Source organism: Parambassis ranga, chromosome 19, assembly GCF_900634625.1.
Source record: "Parambassis ranga chromosome 19, fParRan2.1, whole genome shotgun sequence".
Lineage (NCBI taxonomy): Eukaryota > Metazoa > Chordata > Actinopteri > Ambassidae > Parambassis > Parambassis ranga.
Window position 1 is genome coordinate 12835934 of NC_041039.1, and position 19978 is coordinate 12855911.

A 19978-nucleotide genomic window follows, 5' to 3' on the forward strand; every position below is an offset into this window, starting at 1 on the left:
CTATTAGGGTGATAGCCAAAGCCCACAGTTGCAACAATGAGGTGGAGATTTGGGTGGTTGTGTCTCCTCACTTTGTCTTTTGCCAGTTATATTCAAGCCAGACATGGTAAGATTTTTAATGCTTTGAATTTACAGAATACCAATGCACAGACTATTGACTATTCTAAATATTGGGCTTTTACACATGTTATTTATTCTAGTGGCAATTTATGTTCTCATTTTCCCTCTCCCAGTTCCCAACCATGTCAGCAGCGTCTGTAGCACGTGGGGCAGAGAGCACTTCAAAACATTTGATGGTGATGTGTACCAGTTTCCTGGTAGGTGTGAATACAAGCTTGTGTATGACTGCCGGGATCCTTACCCAAAGTTCTCGGTGAACATGAAAAGGACTGAAACTGAAATCAATTATGTGGTGGTCATTGTCAATGAGGTTTCATTCCACCTAAAAAAACATGTGGTCACTAAGGACAACATGCCGTGAGTTAAACCACACACAGCAGACATTTATTTAGTGGCTAAAAATATGCAAAATTCATGTATACGCATTATAATTGAAATGACTTTTTATTCCAGGGTCACACTACCATACTACAATCAAGGTGTACAAGTGATAGAAGACTCTGTTTACACCAGGCTCCGGTCCAAAATTGGCTTCACCGTCATGTGGAACAGAGAGGATGCAGTCATGGTAATAATTCAAAATATTCTTTTCATTGGTTACCCTGTGAGTCAAGATGCTAAGTAGATGTTTGTATGTTCTGCCATATTTTGAATTGAATTGCTGGGTTTATGGTACTAATTATGGTACTAATTAAAAAAACTTACTCAAGAACCAGTCCAGAAACACTGATAGCAGATGTTTTATTTACATTTCTACATTTTTAACAAATTTTAACTTACAGTAAAACTCTGCCTTTAACAAAATAAATCCATCCATTCTCTGAACTTGTTAGTCCTCCAACTACAGTACTTCAGTGTCTAAACCTAAAATGCATATCTTTGATATGTGAGAGGAATCATGTACAAAACTTGAATTCAATTTATTTCAGGTTCAGTTTATATCAATAAAGTCAAATCAGTCTGCAGAAATCAGAAAGAACCACATATTAAATGTCTGAGTAAATATAAGGGAAAAGGGTCTGAAGATCAGCTAGATTCAGTGGACTCAACACATCTAAACAATTAGATGAATAAACCTTTTCCTTTATTATTTTAGTTGTTCTGAATATAGTTTATGTTTTAATATGTTAAATAACAAGATAATGAAATGAGGACATTGCTGTGTTTTTAGGTGATACTTGATAATGAATTCGCCAACCGGACTTGTGGACTTTGTGGAGACTTCAATGGTGTCCCAATCCACAACGAGTTCATTTATAATGGTTTGTCAAAAATAATGTAATACACTTTTAATACAAATATCATATCCAGTCATCTGATGTATCTACAACTGTCTTATACAGGTCACCAAATCAGCTCCATTGAGTTTGGCAATAAACACCAAGTCCATAACATTAATGACGTCTGTCACCCCTATGAAGAGGAAGATGAAGATAAATCCCCTAAGGCTGTGAATGTGACAGATTTATGCAAGGAGTTTGTGAGTCTATACTGCAACTAGCTTTAGCTATAGAACTGATATGTGAATGTATGTAACTTGACCTCCTTCCTTTTTTAGCAAACCACCTGTAACCAGATGCTGCGTTCGGACTCTTGGAGCTCCTGCATCAAGCAGATTGACCCTGAACCTTACGTCCAGGCCTGTGTGCAGGACATGTGTGGCTGTACCAACAGGTCAAATGACTTTTGTGTCTGCAGCACACTGTCTGAGTTCTCCCGTCAGTGTTCTCATGCAGGAGGACAGCCTCCCAGCTGGAGGACTCCCAAGTTCTGTGGTAAGGTTTTGTGGTCTTTTTGTTTGGTTATCATTATCTAGTTGTTCCTTTTAGAGACTTGCTGTTGTTAGTAAATACTATTATTTACTATCGATCCCCTTGTCCTTCTGTCTGTTCTAATTCTACCAGCTAAGCAGTGCCCAGTTAGCATGGTTTATGAAGAGAGTGGTTCACCTTGCATGGACACTTGCCTGTTTCCAGATGCAAGTTTAGGGTGTGAACACCACAACGTAGATGGCTGCTTCTGTCCCAAAGGTTAGTCTTTTTACCCTTTTTTTCTCGCTGCATTGTTTTGTTTATTATTTATTAAGAAAATGTTCTCATTGTTTGTAATAGGAACTGTATTTAATGATATTTCCGAGAAGGGCTGTGTTCCTCAAACTGACTGTCAATGCAAACACGGCGAAAGAATATATAACTCTGGTGAGGTTTACCAACAAGAAGGAAAAAATTGGTACGTCTCACAAAGTTAATGAGGAAATAAAGAAACATAATTATCATTCCAGTGTGTTGATGTGTTGTATCTTAAATCACTGGGGTGTGGGGTTCCAGCACATGTTTTGAGGGTAGATGGATCTGCGAGAGCTTTCAAGTGTCTGCAACATGTGCAGTTGAAGAGGGTTCACATATAACTACCTTTGATGGGAACATCTACACCTTCCATGGAAACTGTTACTACACCCTGGCCACAGTGAATGTGCAGGTGAATTTGTTTAAATAAATCAATCTCTGTACATGTTTAGAGAATTATTTAATTTTTCTTACACTATGCATGTTTCAGAATGACACACACCCAAAGTTTATAATCCTGGCTGAGCTGGTCCCATGTGCAGACCAAGAGTTTGATACATGCCTGAAGAGCCTTAAAATCGTGCTCAACAGTGACACAAACAATGTAAGTTTAATACTATAACCATTTCTTAAATTCGCATTACTTGCAACACTCTAATGATCCGTTATGTTTTTCTGAAGGCTTTGACATTTACTTCAGATGGTGCAGTCAAGCAGGGTATGCAAACTCTGGCATTGCCACACTACTCAGGTGGGTCAGATAATCAGAAACTAGGATCATCTAGTAATAATAAATAATGTTTTTTACCTATTTTACATTGTTTTTCACTCATAGGAGACATCAGCATAGTCAACGTTACATCATTTCACATCTTCCTCCGAACCAACTTTGGGCTGCAAATTCAGGTCCAGTATGTGCCTGTCATGCAGGTCTACATCACCCTGGAACAGAGCTACAGCGCAACAACACGTGGTGAGTTTGACATGAGGTGGTAATATTAAGCTTTAGATTCTTAAAGGTAGGGTAGGAGATTTCATTCTGATGCACTTTTTGTTAAATTAGTGTAACTTCTCTTTATAATCCGATAGGAACCAATTAGTTAGGCAGTTTCGCATTAAAACGAAGAATATTAATCATCTGTGGAAGCTATAAAACACTAAAAACATCAGCCAATCCTACGGGATGACCCTGCGCAGAGTATTAGCTGGTTGTCACTCTCTTCCTGCTCTGCGCGCACCAGAGAGGTACATGCATGATGTACGAAGTTCAACTTCAGGCAATCCCATGTGATTGGGAGGCATGGCTTCGCTGTGAGCTCTGAGAGAAATGGGCATGTGTTTACTTTTGAAATCTGGCTGACTCTCACTGAGTTTTCAAAATCTAGGCATGCATTAAATTATAATTTGTTGGGATTTGCATTCTTCAGGTTTATGTGGGGACTACAACAACATTCTGTCTGATGACATGAAGGCTGCTCAGGGCATTGTGGAAGGAACTGCAACAACCTTTAGTAACTCCTGGAAGGCTCCACACACATGCAAGGACAGTGTGGAGAGGCTCATTGACCCCTGTTCTTTGAAAGTAGACAGTGGTAAAATATAAATAACAATTTTATTCTCTGTGAATTGGATATACATCTTTAAACACAATACAAACATAATGATTATTCATTCACTTTTAGAGAAATACATCAAAGAGTGGTGTGGCTTACTGCAAAGCAAAAATAGTTCTTTTGCACCGTGCCATTCAGCTGTGGACCCTGAGACCTACTACAAGGTACAACAAAGTCATTTGTCTTTTACTGGATGGGATGAGACTGTAATTTTCTAAACGCGTTTTCTGTCTTTGCAGCGTTGTACTTATGCTAGCTGTACCTGTGAGAAGACCGAGGCTTGCCTGTGTGCTGTCTTTTTCTCCTATGCACGAGCCTGTGCTACAAAGAGAGTGTTTTTGAAAGGCTGGGGAGAGAATGTGTGTGGTAAGAGTGTCTGTACAGTTGAGTACTTAGTCTTACTTAGTATTAAAGTCTTTGTCCACATTAAAGTCTTTGTCCACATTGTCCAAAACAGAGACATACACCAAGAGTTGCCCGGCCTCCCAGACCTTCTTTTACAGTCATAGATGCCAGTTGACTTGTAGGTCTCTATCGTCAAATAAGCAGAGCTGCACTTCTGACTTCTTGCCTGTGGATGGCTGTTCCTGTGCCAAGGGTCACTATCTAAATGAAAATGGCATCTGTGTCCCCAAAGCAAAATGTTCCTGTTTTTATAACGGGGACTACATTCAGCCAGGGGAGGCCACCAAAGATAAGCAGTGGTGAGTCAGGTCTTCAGATCAGTTCTCACATTCTGCTGCATTTACAGACACATTTCAAGTCCTTCTTGTGGCATCTTATATCTTTTAGTGTGTGCTCACATGGAGCTGTACAATGCCACTCTCAGGTCTTCAAAAGTCAGTTTTTTTATTCAAACAGAAACATTTAAGTCATAACATGACTGCATCACATTAAATGTATATATCCTTGTTACTTGACTTTACAGCATGCAATTCTCCAAAAGTTTTCTTCAACTGCTCCACTGTGGATTCAGAGAAGCCTGGATGTAGTCGATCTTGTTCAAATCTGTACAATGATTATTGTGTAAGTTGTTTTTGCAGCTGTCTTATTTGACATCTCACTGCTATAGTTTTACACCTTATACACTACACAATTTTCTTTTTGCCATCATCAGTATCAGTGGTTATTTCCCCTTGTAGGATTTTTTTAAAATCTCTGTTACTATCTCCAGGACGCTACTGAGTGTGAATTTGGATGTCGGTGTCCTGATGGCCTCCTCGATGATGGCAAAGGGTCCTGTGTGAAACAAAATAAATGTCCATGTCAGCATAATGGCCAAAGATTTGAATCTGGAGAACAGATTCTCAACCAATGCAACAACTGGTATGAAGCTCTTTTGATGTGACATTATATAAATGATGTACACAAATTCAGTTATTTTAAATTTCCCTTGATTCTTTGTTAAATTAGCACCTGCACATCTGGGAAATGGGAGTGTACTAACAAAACATGTCCAAGAACTTGCATTATTTATGGAAGTGGACACTACACTACATTTGACCAGCAAACATATGGATTTAATGGAGTTTGTTCCTATGTTGCTGTCAAGGTAATTAATGGCATGTTATAGTTATTCATATTACTCGTGTACTCAGTTTAAACAGAAATCTATTAACATAAATCATAATGTGTGTTTTTCCATTGCCACCAAATAGCTAAATGTTATAGTAGTTCAATCTCAAATATTATGGGTTTAAGTGTGACTTAAACAACAGTCTTCTCTGATGTTTATAAAACTAACATGTTTGATGAACCTCTCTCTTTAAGAACACATGTGGCAATAAAACAGTAGACAGCAACTTTGGTGTCATCACAGAAAATGTACCATGTGGATCTACTGGCACCACATGCTCCAAAACTGTCACAATCCAGCTCGGGGTAAGACCTCATACCTCAAACTGCTAAAATTTCTGTGTATAACATTTTGAAATTAATAAATTGTTTGCACACTTTTGGTCAGGGGGAACATTATATTAGTCATATGTATATTGTCTTGTCTCATATGTATATGTCTTGTACATATGTCATATGTACATGCATATTGTATATTGTACATATAAATTTAAACTGACAACTGATCAACTGATCTTGACTCTTTGTTACATTACAGCGAATGGAAATCAAACTGTCAAAGGGTAAACATGAAGTGCAGGATCTGGGACATGGCCCCAACATTTCATACAGTATAAGGACAGTTGGCATGTATCTGGTCATAGAATCTGCCATTGGTATGGCAGTGATGTGGGATCACAAAACAACTGTTCGCATCCTGCTGGAACCACAGCACAGAGTGAGTTGCACACCTTTCACTCCATTTTGTCACAGCATGATATTGTTTTCATATGTCATGCCATGTTTCGGTCATTACTGCTGTAATATTGAGGCACTTATTACAATGTAATGCAGTTAAATATTGCGAATGCCAACATGATAAAAGTTTTAACAGTGATTCTTTTATTTGGCTGTGCAGGGAGAGGTATGTGGCCTGTGTGGAAATTTTGATGGTGATGGACAGAATGACTTCACCACCCAGGGTCAGCTGGTAGTCAGCAGTGTGTTTGAATTTGCAAACAGTTGGAAAGTGTCCAGCTTTTGTCCAGGTGTAAAATATGTTAACCCATGTAAGGCAACACCCAATCGACATACCTGGGCAAAAACGATGTGTAGCATTATAACTGGAGAAACATTCAAAAAATGCCACCTTAAGGTAATTACTAAGCTGAGTTTACTCTCACAGTTAAAAACATTGCACAGATTGTGAATAATGCATTATCACTTTTGAATGAACGAACAGGTTGATCCTGTTCCATTTTATGAAAACTGTGTGAAAGACTCTTGTGCCTGCGACACTGGAGGAGACTGCGAGTGTTTCTGCATAACAGTAGCAGCTTATGCACAAGCTTGTAATGAGGCTGGTGTCAGCATTCAATGGAGAACTCCAGACATCTGTCGTAAGTAAAATGTTGTGTTCTTGCAAATAGAAATGAGGCTTTTTAACAATTTTTTATTCTCCAAGCACAATGTGCCGCCTGTAAGTTAGTCCTCTCCATGTGCAATGAATCAAAATGACCTCTACTAGTGAACAGTGTTGGGAAGATTACTTTAGAAATGTAATTGGTTACAAGTTACCCTGTTAAAAATGTAATAGTAGTGTAACTACAATTACTTTATGGAAGTAATGTAACTAATTACATTTGATTACATTTTAATTACTTTTCTTAATTGTAAACAAAGCCGTTGCAAACAAAATGGGTTGACACAGTAATGGCAATGGCACAGACGAGGCTGTGGTTAGCAAGTTAACTAGTTATACCCTCTCCCCTATACAAAACTCTAAGACTTTGAATCACGTTATGTGTTCAACACAATGCAGGAAAAGACGCACAGAATGCTGGCTCTTTTCACATTTTATTTAGCCTAATGTGAGTACCTTCAGTTAGGCTACTATGCTGTTTACAGCTTTAGGCTATAGATACATGTTGATGTGGGCGGATACATACCCTTAGATGAGTCTTCAAGTTAGACAAAGGCTGTGTTTGAAATCACTCACTCACTCCCTACTCCCCATATGGGAAGTTCAATGTAAGGCATCATATAGTGAACTCGTTTTCAGACATTTCGGACACTGCCTCCCTCATTTTGTTCCATTAATGACATCATTGCTGTCACAAATTAAAGGTAGGGTAGGAGATTTTGAAAACTCAGTGAGAGTCAGCCAGATTTTTAAAGTAAACACACGCCCTTTTCTCTTGGAGCTCACCCCGAAGCCACGCCTCCCAACCAGTCTGTGACTTCGGCCATCATGCACGTACCTCTGGTACGGGTGCGCGTAGAGCAGGAAGAGAGTGACAACCAGCCAACTAAATGCACAGGTGCGCCTCGTAGGATTGGCTGATGTTTTTAGCGTTTTATAGCTTCCACAGATGATTAATATTCTTCGTTTTAAAGCGAAACTAATTGGTTGCTATCGGATTGTAAAGAGAAGTTACACTAATTTAACAAAAAGTGCATCAGAATGAAATCTCCTACCCTACCTTTAAATGAGCCGATCTCTGCCGGCTAAACAAACCATTGTTGTTAGCAGTTATAATTTGTGCCTTTATATCCCAATAAACATTTTATTGCAAAACACACAACTGGCCATGCTACATTGTTTAAATGATCATTATATTTATAAGACAGGTAACGTAACTTCCGTTCCCGTAACACTTGAAATTTCCAAAAGAAGCTGTAATTTAATTCCATACTTTTCTCCAGTATTGTAACAAATTGCAAATACATTCATTTTGTAATTAAATTACGTAACGGCATTACATGTAATTCGTTACTCCCCAACACTGAATATGTATATATTGATACACATTATTTGAAAGCTATCTTGGATGTCAGTTAATAAATAAGTATACAAATAAACAAAACAATAAAAAAAACACTGTTAAACTGGCATTACCTGCATGTAATAACAAACAAATACATAGTAAATACATATAAAAAGGATTGATTGTGTGCAAAGTTTACAGTAAACAACAACAAAGGTACATTTAGGTGAAAGACTACTAAAACATATACAATAAAAATGACAAGATATAAACATAACCACATTCTCTAAGGAGAATTTTAAGTATGGCGTGTCGGCAATTAATTTATATATACACACATTTTCATTTCTCCCTAGCTGTTTTTTGTGATTACTACAACGTCCCAGATGAATGCACATGGCACTACAGGATAAGCCATCCACCTTGTTACAAGACCTGTTTGAACCCAGAAGGAAACTGTACCAACCCCCTACCAAACCTGGAGGGTAAGAGACTAAGTAATAACATACAGTGTCATCTTTCAGAAATGTGCAAATGAAAGGTGGACACTACTTTACTCCTGCTTGCCTCCTATATGTAAAAGATGGAATTTGCTTCAGATAATGTTCACGTTTTTGCAGTCTTGATGATGTTTCATGATGTGCTCGTGCAGGCTGTTACCCTGAATGCCCCGAAGACAAGCCCATATTTGATGAAAACTCCAAAACATGTGTAGACTGCTGTCATCCACCTTGTGGAACACCATCAACTACAACCACAACTGAAACACCAACTACAACCACACAGTCTACAACACCGTCAACTGTTTTTACAACTACAACTGAAGCACCAACTACAACCACAACTGAAACAACACGGTCTACAACACCATCAACTGTGTCAACAACCACGACTGAAACACCAACTACAACCACGCGATCTACAACACCATCAACTGTGTCTACAACTACAACCACGCGATCTACAACATCAACCACTCTATCCATTTTTACTCTTCCTATGCCCCCTCCACCACATTGTAATTGGACAGAGTGGTATGATGTGCATAATCCACACACAGACAACAGTGACTGGGAAACATATCACAACATCACACAAAATAAGAAAACCATATGTAGCACAACGCAAACAATAGCAGACATTCAGTGTCGATCATCTGAATCTCCGAACGAGGACTTTGCAACATATATAGAACAATTAAATCAAGTTGTTTCATGTAATGTGACCTACGGTTTAATATGTAAAGAGGAAGAGCAGATAGAGCGCCCATATAAGTGCTTTAACTATGAGATAAGAGTGCTGTGTTGTGAAGCACACCCAGTAGAACTAATCTCAACTACAACACCATCAACTGTGTCTACAACCACAACTGAAAGACCAACTACAACCACAAGGTCTACAACACCATCTACTGTGTCTACAACTACAACTCAAACACCAACTACAACCACACAGTCTACAACACCATCAACTGTGTCTACAACTACAACTCAAACACCAACTACAACCACAAGGTCTACAACACCATCAACTGTGTCTACAACTACAACCACAAGCTCCACAACACCATCAACTGTGTCTACAACCACAACTGAAACACCAACTACAACCACATTGACTACAACACCATCAACTGTGTCTACAACTACAACCACAAGCTCCACAACACCATCAACTGTGTCTACAACCACAACTGAAACACCAACTACAACCACACGGACTACAACACCATCAACTGTATCTACGACTACAACTGAAACACCAACTACAACCACAAGCTCCACAACACCATCAACTGTGTCTACAACCACAACTGAAACACCAACTACAACCACACAGACTACAACACCATCAACTGTGTCTACTACTACAACTGAAACACCAACTACAACCACAAGCTCTACAACACCATCAACTGTGTCTACGACTACAACTGAAACACCAACTACAACCACACGTTCTACAACACCATCAACTGTGTCTACGAGTACAACTGAAACACCAACTACAACCACAAGCTCCACAACACCATCAACTGTGTCTATAACCACAACTGAAACACCAACTACAACCACACAGACTACAACACCATCAACTGTGTCTACAACTACAACCACAAGCTCCACAACACCATCAACTGTGTCTACAACCACAACTGAAACACCAACTACAACCACACGGACTACAACACCATCAACTGTATCTACGACTACAACTGAAACACCAACTACAACCACAAGCTCCACAACACCATCAACTTTGTCTACAACCACAACTGAAACACCAACTACAACCACACAGACTACAACACCATCAACTGTGTCTACTACTACAACTGAAACACCAACTACAACCACACGTTCTACAACACCACCAACTGTGTCTACGAGTACAACTGAAACACCAACTACAACCACACGGTCTACAACACCATCAACCGTGTCTACAACCACAACCGAAACACCAACTACAACCACAAGCTCCACAACACCATCAACTGTATCTACAACCACAACTGAAACACCAACTACAACCACACATTCTACAACATCAACCACTTTATCCATTTTTACCCATTCTACGTCTCCTCCACCACATTGTAATTGGACAGAGTGGTATGATGTGCATAATCCACACACAGACAACAGTGACTGGGAAACATATCACAACATCACACAAAATAAGAAAACCATATGTAGCACAACGCAAACAATAGCAGACATTCAGTGTCGATCATCTGAATCTCCGAACGAGGACTTTGCAACATATATAGAACAATTAAATCAAGTTGTTTCATGTAATGTGACCTACGGTTTAATATGTAAAGAGGAAGAGCAGATAGAGCGCCCATATAAGTGCTTTAACTATGAGATAAGAGTGCTGTGTTGTGAAGCACACCCAGTAGAACTAATCTCAACTACAACACCATCAACTGTGTCTACAACCACAACTGAAAGACCAACTACAACCACAAGGTCTACAACACCATCAACTGTGTCTACAACTACAACTCAAACACCAACTACAACCACACAGTCTACAACACCATCAACTGTGTCTACAACTACAACTCAAACACCAACTACAACCACAAGGTCTAAAACACCATCAACTGTGTCTACAACTACAACCACAAGCTCCACAACACCATCAACTGTGTCTACAACCACAACTGAAACACCAACTACAACCACATTGACTACAACACCATCAACTGTGTCTACAACTACAACCACAAGCTCCACAACACCATCAACTGTGTCTACAACCACAACTGAAACACCAACTACAACCACACGGACTACAACGCCATCAACTGTATCTACGACTACAACTGAAACACCAACTACAACCACAAGCTCCACAACACCAGCAACTGTGTCTACAACCACAACTGAAACACCAACTACAAACACACAGACTACAACACCATCAACTGTGTCTACTACTACAACTGAAACACCAACTACAACCACAAGCTCTACAACACCATCAACTGTGTCTACGACTACAACTGAAACACCAACTACAACCACAAGCTCCACAACACCATCAACTGTGTCTATAACCACAACTGAAACACCAACTACAACCACACAGACTACAACACCATCAACTGTGTCTACTACTACAACTGAAACACCAACTACAACCACAACCTCTACAACACCATCAACTGTGTCTACGACTACAACTGAAACACCAACTACAACCACACGTTCTACAACACCATCAACTGTGTCTACGACTACAACTGAAACACCAACTACAACCACACAGTCTACAACACCATCAACTGTGTCTACAACCACAACCGAAACACCAACTACAACCACAAGCTCCACAACACCATCAACTGTATCTACAACCACAACTGAAACACCAACTACAACCACACATTCTACAACATCAACCACTTTATCCATTTTTACCCTTTCTACGTCTCCTCCACCACATTGTAATTGGACAGAGTGGTATGATGTGCATAATCCACACACAGACAACAGTGACTGGGAAACATATCACAACATCACACAAAATAAGAAAACCATATGTAGCACAACGCAAACAATAGCAGACATTCAGTGTCGATCATCTGAATCTCCGAACGAGGACTTTGCAACATATATAGAACAATTAAATCAAGTTGTTTCATGTAATGTGACCTACGGTTTAATATGTAAAGAGGAAGAGCAGATAGAGCGCCCATATAAGTGCTTTAACTATGAGATAAGAGTGCTGTGTTGTGAAGCACACCCAGTAGAACTAATCTCAACTACAACACCATCAACTGTGTCTACAACCACAACTGAAAGACCAACTACAACCACAAGGTCTACAACACCATCAACTGTGTCTACAACTACAACTCAAACACCAACTACAACCACACAGTCTACAACACCATCAACTGCGTCTACAACTACAACTCAAACACCAACTACAACCACAAGGTCTACAACACCATCAACTGTGTCTACAACTACAACCACAAGCTCCACAACACCATCAACTGTGTCTACAACCACAACTGAAACACCAACTACAACGACATTGACTACAACACCATCAACTGTGTCTACAACTACAACCACAAGCTCCACAACACCATCAACTGTGTCTACAACCACAACTGAAACACCAACTACAACCACACAGACTACAACACCATCAACTGTGTCTACTAGTACAACTGAAACACCAACTACAACCACAAGCTCCACAACACCATCAACTGTGTCTACAACCACAACTGAAACACCAACTACAACCACACAGACTACAACACCATCAACTGTGTCTACTACTACAACTGAAACACCAACTACAACCACAAGCTCTACAACACCACCAACTGTGTCTACGAGTACAACTGAAACACCAACTACAACCACACGGTCTACAACACCATCAACCGTGTCTACAACCACAACTGAAACACCAACTACAACCACAAGCTCCACAACACCATCAACTGTATCTACAACCGCAACTGAAACACCAACTACAACCACACATTCTACAACATCAACCACTTTATCCATTTTTACCCTTTCTACGTCTCCTCCACCACATTGTAATTGGACAGAGTGGTATGATGTGCATAATCCACACACAGACAACAGTGACTGGGAAACATATCACAACATCACACAAAATAAGAAAACCATATGTAGCACAACGCAAACAATAGCAGACATTCAGTGTCGATCATCTGAATCTCCGAACGAGGACTTTGCAACATATATAGAACAATTAAATCAAGTTGTTTCATGTAATGTGACCTACGGTTTAATATGTAAAGAGGAAGAGCAGATAGAGCGCCCATATAAGTGCTTTAACTATGAGATAAGAGTGCTGTGTTGTGAAGCACACCCAGTAGAACTAATCTCAACTACAACACCATCAACTGTGTCTACAACCACAACTGAAAGACCAACTACAACCACAAGGTCTACAACACCATCAACTGTGTCTACAACTACAACTCAAACACCAACTACAACCACACAGTCTACAACACCATCAACTATGTCTACAACTACAACTCAAACACCAACTACAACCACAAGGTCTACAACACCATCAACTGTGTCTACAACTACAACCACAAGCTCCACAACACCATCAACTGTGTCTACAACCACAACTGAAACACCAACTACAACCACATTGACTACAACACCATCAACTGTGTCTACAACTACAACCACAAGCTCCACAACACCATCAACTGTGTCTACAACCACAACTGAAACACCAACTACAACCACACGGACTACAACACCATCAACTGTGTCTACAACTACAACTGAAACACCAACTACAACCACACAGTCCACAACACCATCAACTGTTTCTACGACTACAACTGAAACACCAACTACAACCACAAGGTCTACAACACCATCAACTGTGTCTACGACTACAACTGAAACACCAACTACAACCACACGTTCTACAACACCATCAACTGTGTCTACGACTACAACTGAAACACCAACTACAAACACACAGTCTACAACACCATCAACCGTATCTACAACCACAACCGAAACACCAACTACAACCACACAGTCTACAACACCATCAACCATGTCTACAACCACAACTGAAATACCAACTACAACCACACGGTCTACAACACCATCAACTGTGTCTACAACCACAACCGAAACACCAACTACAACCACAAGCTCCACAACACCATCAACTGTATCTACAACCACAACTGAAACACCAACTACAACCACACATTCTACAACATCAACCACTTTATCCATTTTTACCCTTTCTACGTCTCCTCCACCACATTGTAATTGGACAGAGTGGTATGATGTGCATAATCCACACACAGACAACAGTGACTGGGAAACATATCACAACATCACACAAAATAAGAAAACCATATGTAGCACAACGCAAACAATAGCAGACATTCAGTGTCGATCATCTGAATCTCCGAACGAGGACTTTGCAACATATATAGAACAATTAAAACAAGTTGTTTCTTGTAATGTGACCTACGGTTTAATATGTAAAGAGGAAGAGCAGATAGAGCGCCCATATAAGTGCTTTAACTATGAGATAAGAGTGCTGTGTTGTGAAGCACTCCCAGTAGAACTAATCTCAACTACAACACCATCAACTGTGTCTACAACCACAACTGAAAGACCAACTACAACTACAAGGTCTACAACACCATCAACTGTGTCTACAACTACAACTGAAACACCAACTACAACAATACAGTCCACAACACCATCAACTGTTTCTACGACTACAACTGAAACACCAACTACAACCACAAGGTCTACAACACCATCAACTGTGTCTACGACTACAACTGAAATACCAACTACAACCACACGTTCTACAACACCATCAACTGTGTCTACGACTACAACTGAAACACCAACTACAACCACACAGTCTACAACACCATCAACCGTGTCTACAACCACAACTGAAACACCAACTACAACCACACAGTCTACAACACCATCAACCATGTCTACAACCACAACTGAAATACCAACTACAACCACACGGTCTACAACACCATCAACTGTGTCCACAACTACAACCACACACTCTACAAAACCATCAACCGTGTCTACAACTATAACCAAAACACCAACTACAACCACAAGCTCCACAACACCATCAACTGTGTCTACAACCACAACTGAAACACCAACTACAACCACGCGGACTACAACACCAACAACTTTGTCTACGACTACAACTGAAACACCAACTACAACTACAAGCTCCACAACACCATCAACTGTGTCTACAACCACAACTGAAACACCAACTACAACCACACAGTCTACAACACTATCAACCGTGTCTACAACCCCAACCGAAACAGCAACTACAACCACAAGGTCTACAACACCATCAACTGTGTCTACAACCACAACCGAAAAACCAACTACAACTACAAGGTCTACAACACCATCAACTGTATCTACAACTACAACCACAAGCTCCACAACACCATCAACTGTGTCTACAACCACAACTGAAACACCAACTACAACCACAAGCTCCACAACACCATCCACTGTGTCTACAACTACAACTGAAACACCAACTACAACCCCAAGGTCTGCAACACCATCAACCGTGTCTACAACATCTAAAACACCACCAATGACCACACCCTCTACAGGCTGCCCTTCCATGAATAAAGCGGTAAAGAACTGTATTGTCATTTCACATTGCCCAATAATATAAACTTCTTCGTTTATTTTTCGTCACTATAAACAGTATGTAAGTTGGCCTATTATCTGTGTGAATTGTCTGTTTGAGATTGTTTTAACATTCTATATTTTTTTTTCAGAAAAATGAAGAATTTGTAGTTAATTGCATGTTGTTCAAATGCATTGGAAATGACACATTTTCAATGTCTAAGTATACATGTCCTCCTCTTAAAGACATAACTTGTGCTGCAAAACGGGCAAAAGTTCTTCTTAATGATACGGACCAATGCTGCCCCTACTATGCTTGTGATTGTAAGTTATCAGGTCTTTATTCCATTACAGTTTTTACTTTTTAGCACATTTTAGATTTTGAGTATTTTCTGTTTCTTTTCAGGTTTGTGTGAAGGATGGGGAGATCCTCATTATATCACATTTGATGGATTGGCTTATGATTTTCAAGGAGATTGTACTTATGTCTTGATGAAAGAGATAACACCAAGACATAACTTAACGATTTACATTAACAGTGTCCCTTGTGGTGAAGCTGTTTCATGTCCACGATCATTAATAATATCATATGGATCAGATGTGTTCACTCTTATAAACTATAACCCTGTTGGAAAAGCAAAATTAGAGGTAAAAGTATATTTAAAGGCTTTATTTTTATTGGACATTTTGTAACACTCTCCAAATTGACTTTATTTACTTTACATACCTATGCTTCTGTATCTTTTGACATATGGTGTTTGTATTTCTTCCTAAAGGCATTGAAGAATAACATGACTCTGAAGCTACCTTATACAACACAAGTCATGAAGATCATTCAACCTTTTGATGGTAAAATGATCTTTGAGATTTATCAGCTAAATGTGGTCATTGAGTTTGGAAGACAGGGTTTTGGAATTGCTCTTCCATATAAATACTTTGGCAGAAACACCCAAGGACATTGTGGTAAGAAATTTCTTTCTCTAGTAGCCATATTGGCGAATCTTTTGTTTCAAGTTAACCAATAAATGTTTGTTCTGCTCTTCTCCTCTACTGTCAGGAACCTGTTCTAACAACCGGACTGATGACTGCATGTTGCCAGGAGGCCAGCTGGTGAAAAGTTGTGAAAGCATGGCTTATCATTGGAATACAACTGAATGCAGAACTCCTCCACCTCCACCAGTTACCCCAACAACACTGCACTGTGTACCTGACCCAATGTGTGACCTCCTAAACAACACGTAAAGCTAATGTTCATTTCTTTAAACTCTTGACATCTTCCAGATAAAACATATCAGTTGTATTTTTCTTTTTTTTCTTTCAGTGTCTTTGCAGATTGTCACCGCTTTGTTTCTCCAGACATTTTCTACAGAGCTTGTGCTTTTGATAGCTGCCATGTTACAAACAAATCAATTGTGTGTGAAACTTTGGCGACTTATGCTGCTCTGTGCGCTAGAGAAGGAGTTTGTGTTCACTGGAGGAATCGCACCAAAGAATGTGGTAAGGAAGTGATAAAATGTTTCCATGCAGTAGTTCTGTCCCCCTGTCACTCACAGTAATAAACTGCTGCACAATTTATTACATAGACTATGTTTGACTTATATTCTTTGTTGTTTTTCTAACCCACAGCATTTGACTGTCCATCCAACAAAGTTTATAAGCCTTGTGGTCCTGTAGAAGAGCCAACCTGTCAAGACAAGTATGTTTTAATGGAAAACAGTGAACATAAACATGACATTATCAACAATCAGTTAAGCAAACAATCAAGGAACACCTAAGATCCAAATATGTTCCTCGATTGCCAAAAGTTCAGAATGTCATTTGGGGTTACACTTAGACAGACCTAATAAGAACCATGTAAAACTATTTATATTAAGATCTTGTGAGGTACACATCACTGAAACAGGTGGTCTCTGCTCCTGACACTACTGATCATCATATGCTCATTAGTGAACTAAGGGAACTGTGAATGGTCTTTGATCCGCTGGCATGGTCTGTGCATAGATTTTGCTTCTTGATCTTGACGACTCGACATCTGTCATTTTATTATTGGAATAATTCCTTTATTTTTTGCACATTGTTTTTGATGTTTCATATGTTTATATATGAAATGACATTTTATTGTGCCACTTTCAAGAATGATTACCTTTTTGTAGTGTTTCCCTGCATAAATACTCTTGACAATAGTTCAGAAGAGATCTGAAAGGACTAATAATAATGTTCCTTAAATATTGCAGCATCTTCGAACCCAGTCTCAACCGCACTACTGAGGGCTGTTTTTGTCCTGATGGAATGAAACAGATCAAGAAAAAGTCAAACATATGTGTTAAAAAATGTGGTAAGTTTGATCATTTTAGGTGTTACATGAATATACAGTAAAATTTCTGTCTAAAACGTTCAGTGGGTAAGCTACATCTGGGAACCTGTCCAATTGTCCTTGAGCCCAGATGGCTCACCTCTGCCCCATTAACTGCAGCTGTAGTGAGACCTCACTGTAGAACTGTGGACTAGGGGCACTGTCTTCATCTGAGGGAAAGACAGCCACTAAGGCTTTTGATCTCTCAGCAGCACAGGTCTGATCATCGTTTCTCTTGCTCTTGTTGCTTCCTTTGTTTTTTCACTGTCCATTATTGGAAAAAAAGAAGACAGTAAGGCTAAAAAAAATTTCCATATTCCAAAATGCACAACAATTACAATATTGTTTGTAGGGTAATGTGATTCTCTCTGGTGTTCAAAATTGTGTCCAATTGTGTCCATTGCAGCAGTTTGCTCTGAATAACTGACTCATAGATGAGATTACAAAAGTTGTCAGCAACATCAATTGTCATGATGCCTGACTTATCATGCTGAAAAATATACAAATATCATAAGCTTTTGTTTGTAGTGTGGTCAAATCACAGATAAGCTTAGCACTGTTGTCTGTTTTCCACTGCATTTCTATTTCCCAAGATGTCCAGTAACTTATTCTACATTCTAAACTGCAGCTACTCTACTTACTATACCAGAACTTTAGATGCCTAAAATCTTATTTGTATTAGTGCTAAAATATAAGAATTCCTTCACTGTCTTGAGGAATCGATAGTCAGCTGTTACCAGACAATAAAACTTTGAATAGGTACGGTAGTCTTCATATATAGTGCAATACATTGAATCATTATTTTTATGTTTGAACAGGATGTCTGGATCCTGATAACATCCCTCGTGAGGTGAGATTTTTGTGTTCATATTCAGTTAAAATTAACTCTACTGTTAACTTGTAGAAGAAACTCACTTGTGTGGTTGATGTTTTTAGTTTGGTGAGAGCTTTGAATACAAGTGCCAGGTCTGCATCTGCAATGAATCAACAGAGAGCGTGTTTTGCGAGCCGAAGAAATGCCCAGCTCCAACAACTACAAACTGCACCAAGGCTGGGTTTGTCCTTGTCAAACAAACTAATTCATCGAACCCATGCTGTCCTGTTGATGTTTGCCGTAAGACATTTGTGTTTACACATACTCAGATTACTGTTTGTAATGGTAACTCTTGAATGTGGAGTATTTTTAAAAATCAATTAAAAAAAAAAAAAGAGCTAATTGTGGTAATTTTTTTTAAAGGTGCAGAGGAAGCCTGCAAGGTAGTGTCCATGAAGACTCGTGTTATATCCGGGAGCTGTCAGTCTGACGAGGAGGTAGATATGCCATATTGTGAAGGATCCTGCAACACTTTTGCCAAGTAAGGATAATAATACTATAATTTCTCATTAATTATTAAAAGTATTTGTGTGAATTATACCTTATCAATAAACCCTCCCTCTGCTTTCTCCAGGTACTCTCAAGCAGCAAAAGCTATGGAGCATTCTTGCTCCTGCTGTAAGGAAACACGCTTCAGCAATCGCACAGTTGACTTGCTGTGTCCGAATGAACACAGGATCCCCTACACGTACATGCATGTGGAGGAATGCGGCTGTAGCCACTCAGACTGCAGCAGAACTCCTGGACAACCCGCTCGCAGGAAGCGAAGCTTCACACTGCTGTGATGAAACAATCTTTCATCACATGCATGAGTGTTGGAAGCATTATACATAACTTTATTCTTATAATCATGACATCTTTTACAAAGTAACTTTTGTAACAATTGTAATGAGATTATTTAACCAGTGATCAAATAAACTGAAGCAGAGC

At 39.4% G+C, this 19978-nt stretch overlaps 1 protein-coding gene across 1 annotated transcript; it reads left to right on the plus strand.

Annotated features, from left to right (window-relative positions):
• On the plus strand, nucleotides 1-19971 carry LOC114451663 (mucin-2-like). The gene is made up of 40 exons (XM_028430448.1): nucleotides 1-106; nucleotides 234-477; nucleotides 574-688; nucleotides 1292-1382; nucleotides 1464-1600; nucleotides 1679-1895; nucleotides 2025-2150; nucleotides 2232-2349; nucleotides 2448-2598; nucleotides 2677-2790; nucleotides 2868-2937; nucleotides 3022-3159; nucleotides 3614-3778; nucleotides 3869-3963; nucleotides 4039-4165; nucleotides 4257-4503; nucleotides 4592-4638; nucleotides 4728-4825; nucleotides 4974-5125; nucleotides 5213-5351; nucleotides 5570-5680; nucleotides 5913-6092; nucleotides 6273-6509; nucleotides 6597-6753; nucleotides 8478-8606; nucleotides 8774-9534; nucleotides 10381-13641; nucleotides 13798-14952; nucleotides 15061-15825; nucleotides 15974-16145; nucleotides 16228-16469; nucleotides 16598-16784; nucleotides 16879-17059; nucleotides 17143-17318; nucleotides 17448-17517; nucleotides 18056-18156; nucleotides 18993-19024; nucleotides 19111-19288; nucleotides 19412-19529; nucleotides 19623-19971. Exons 1-40 carry the CDS (start codon nucleotides 37-39, stop codon nucleotides 19831-19833), a joined length of 11085 nt encoding a protein of 3694 aa, XP_028286249.1. The 5' UTR covers nucleotides 1-36; the 3' UTR covers nucleotides 19834-19971.
• Nucleotides 19972-19978: the final 7 nt, after the last annotated feature.

Excerpts from the sequence above, each read along its gene's own strand:
- LOC114451663 (XM_028430448.1), top strand. The coding sequence starts at position 37 with ATGAGGTGGAGATTTGGGTGGTTGTGTCTCCTCACTTTGTCTTTTGCC. Across the intron at positions 6,510-6,596 it reads TCAAAAAATGCCACCTTAAG|GTTGATCCTGTTCCATTTTA; the intron begins GTAATTACTAAG and ends ATGAACGAACAG. Across the intron at positions 13,642-13,797 it reads CTACAACCACACAGTCTACA|ACTACAACACCATCAACTGT; the intron begins ACACCATCAACT and ends ACAACCACATTG.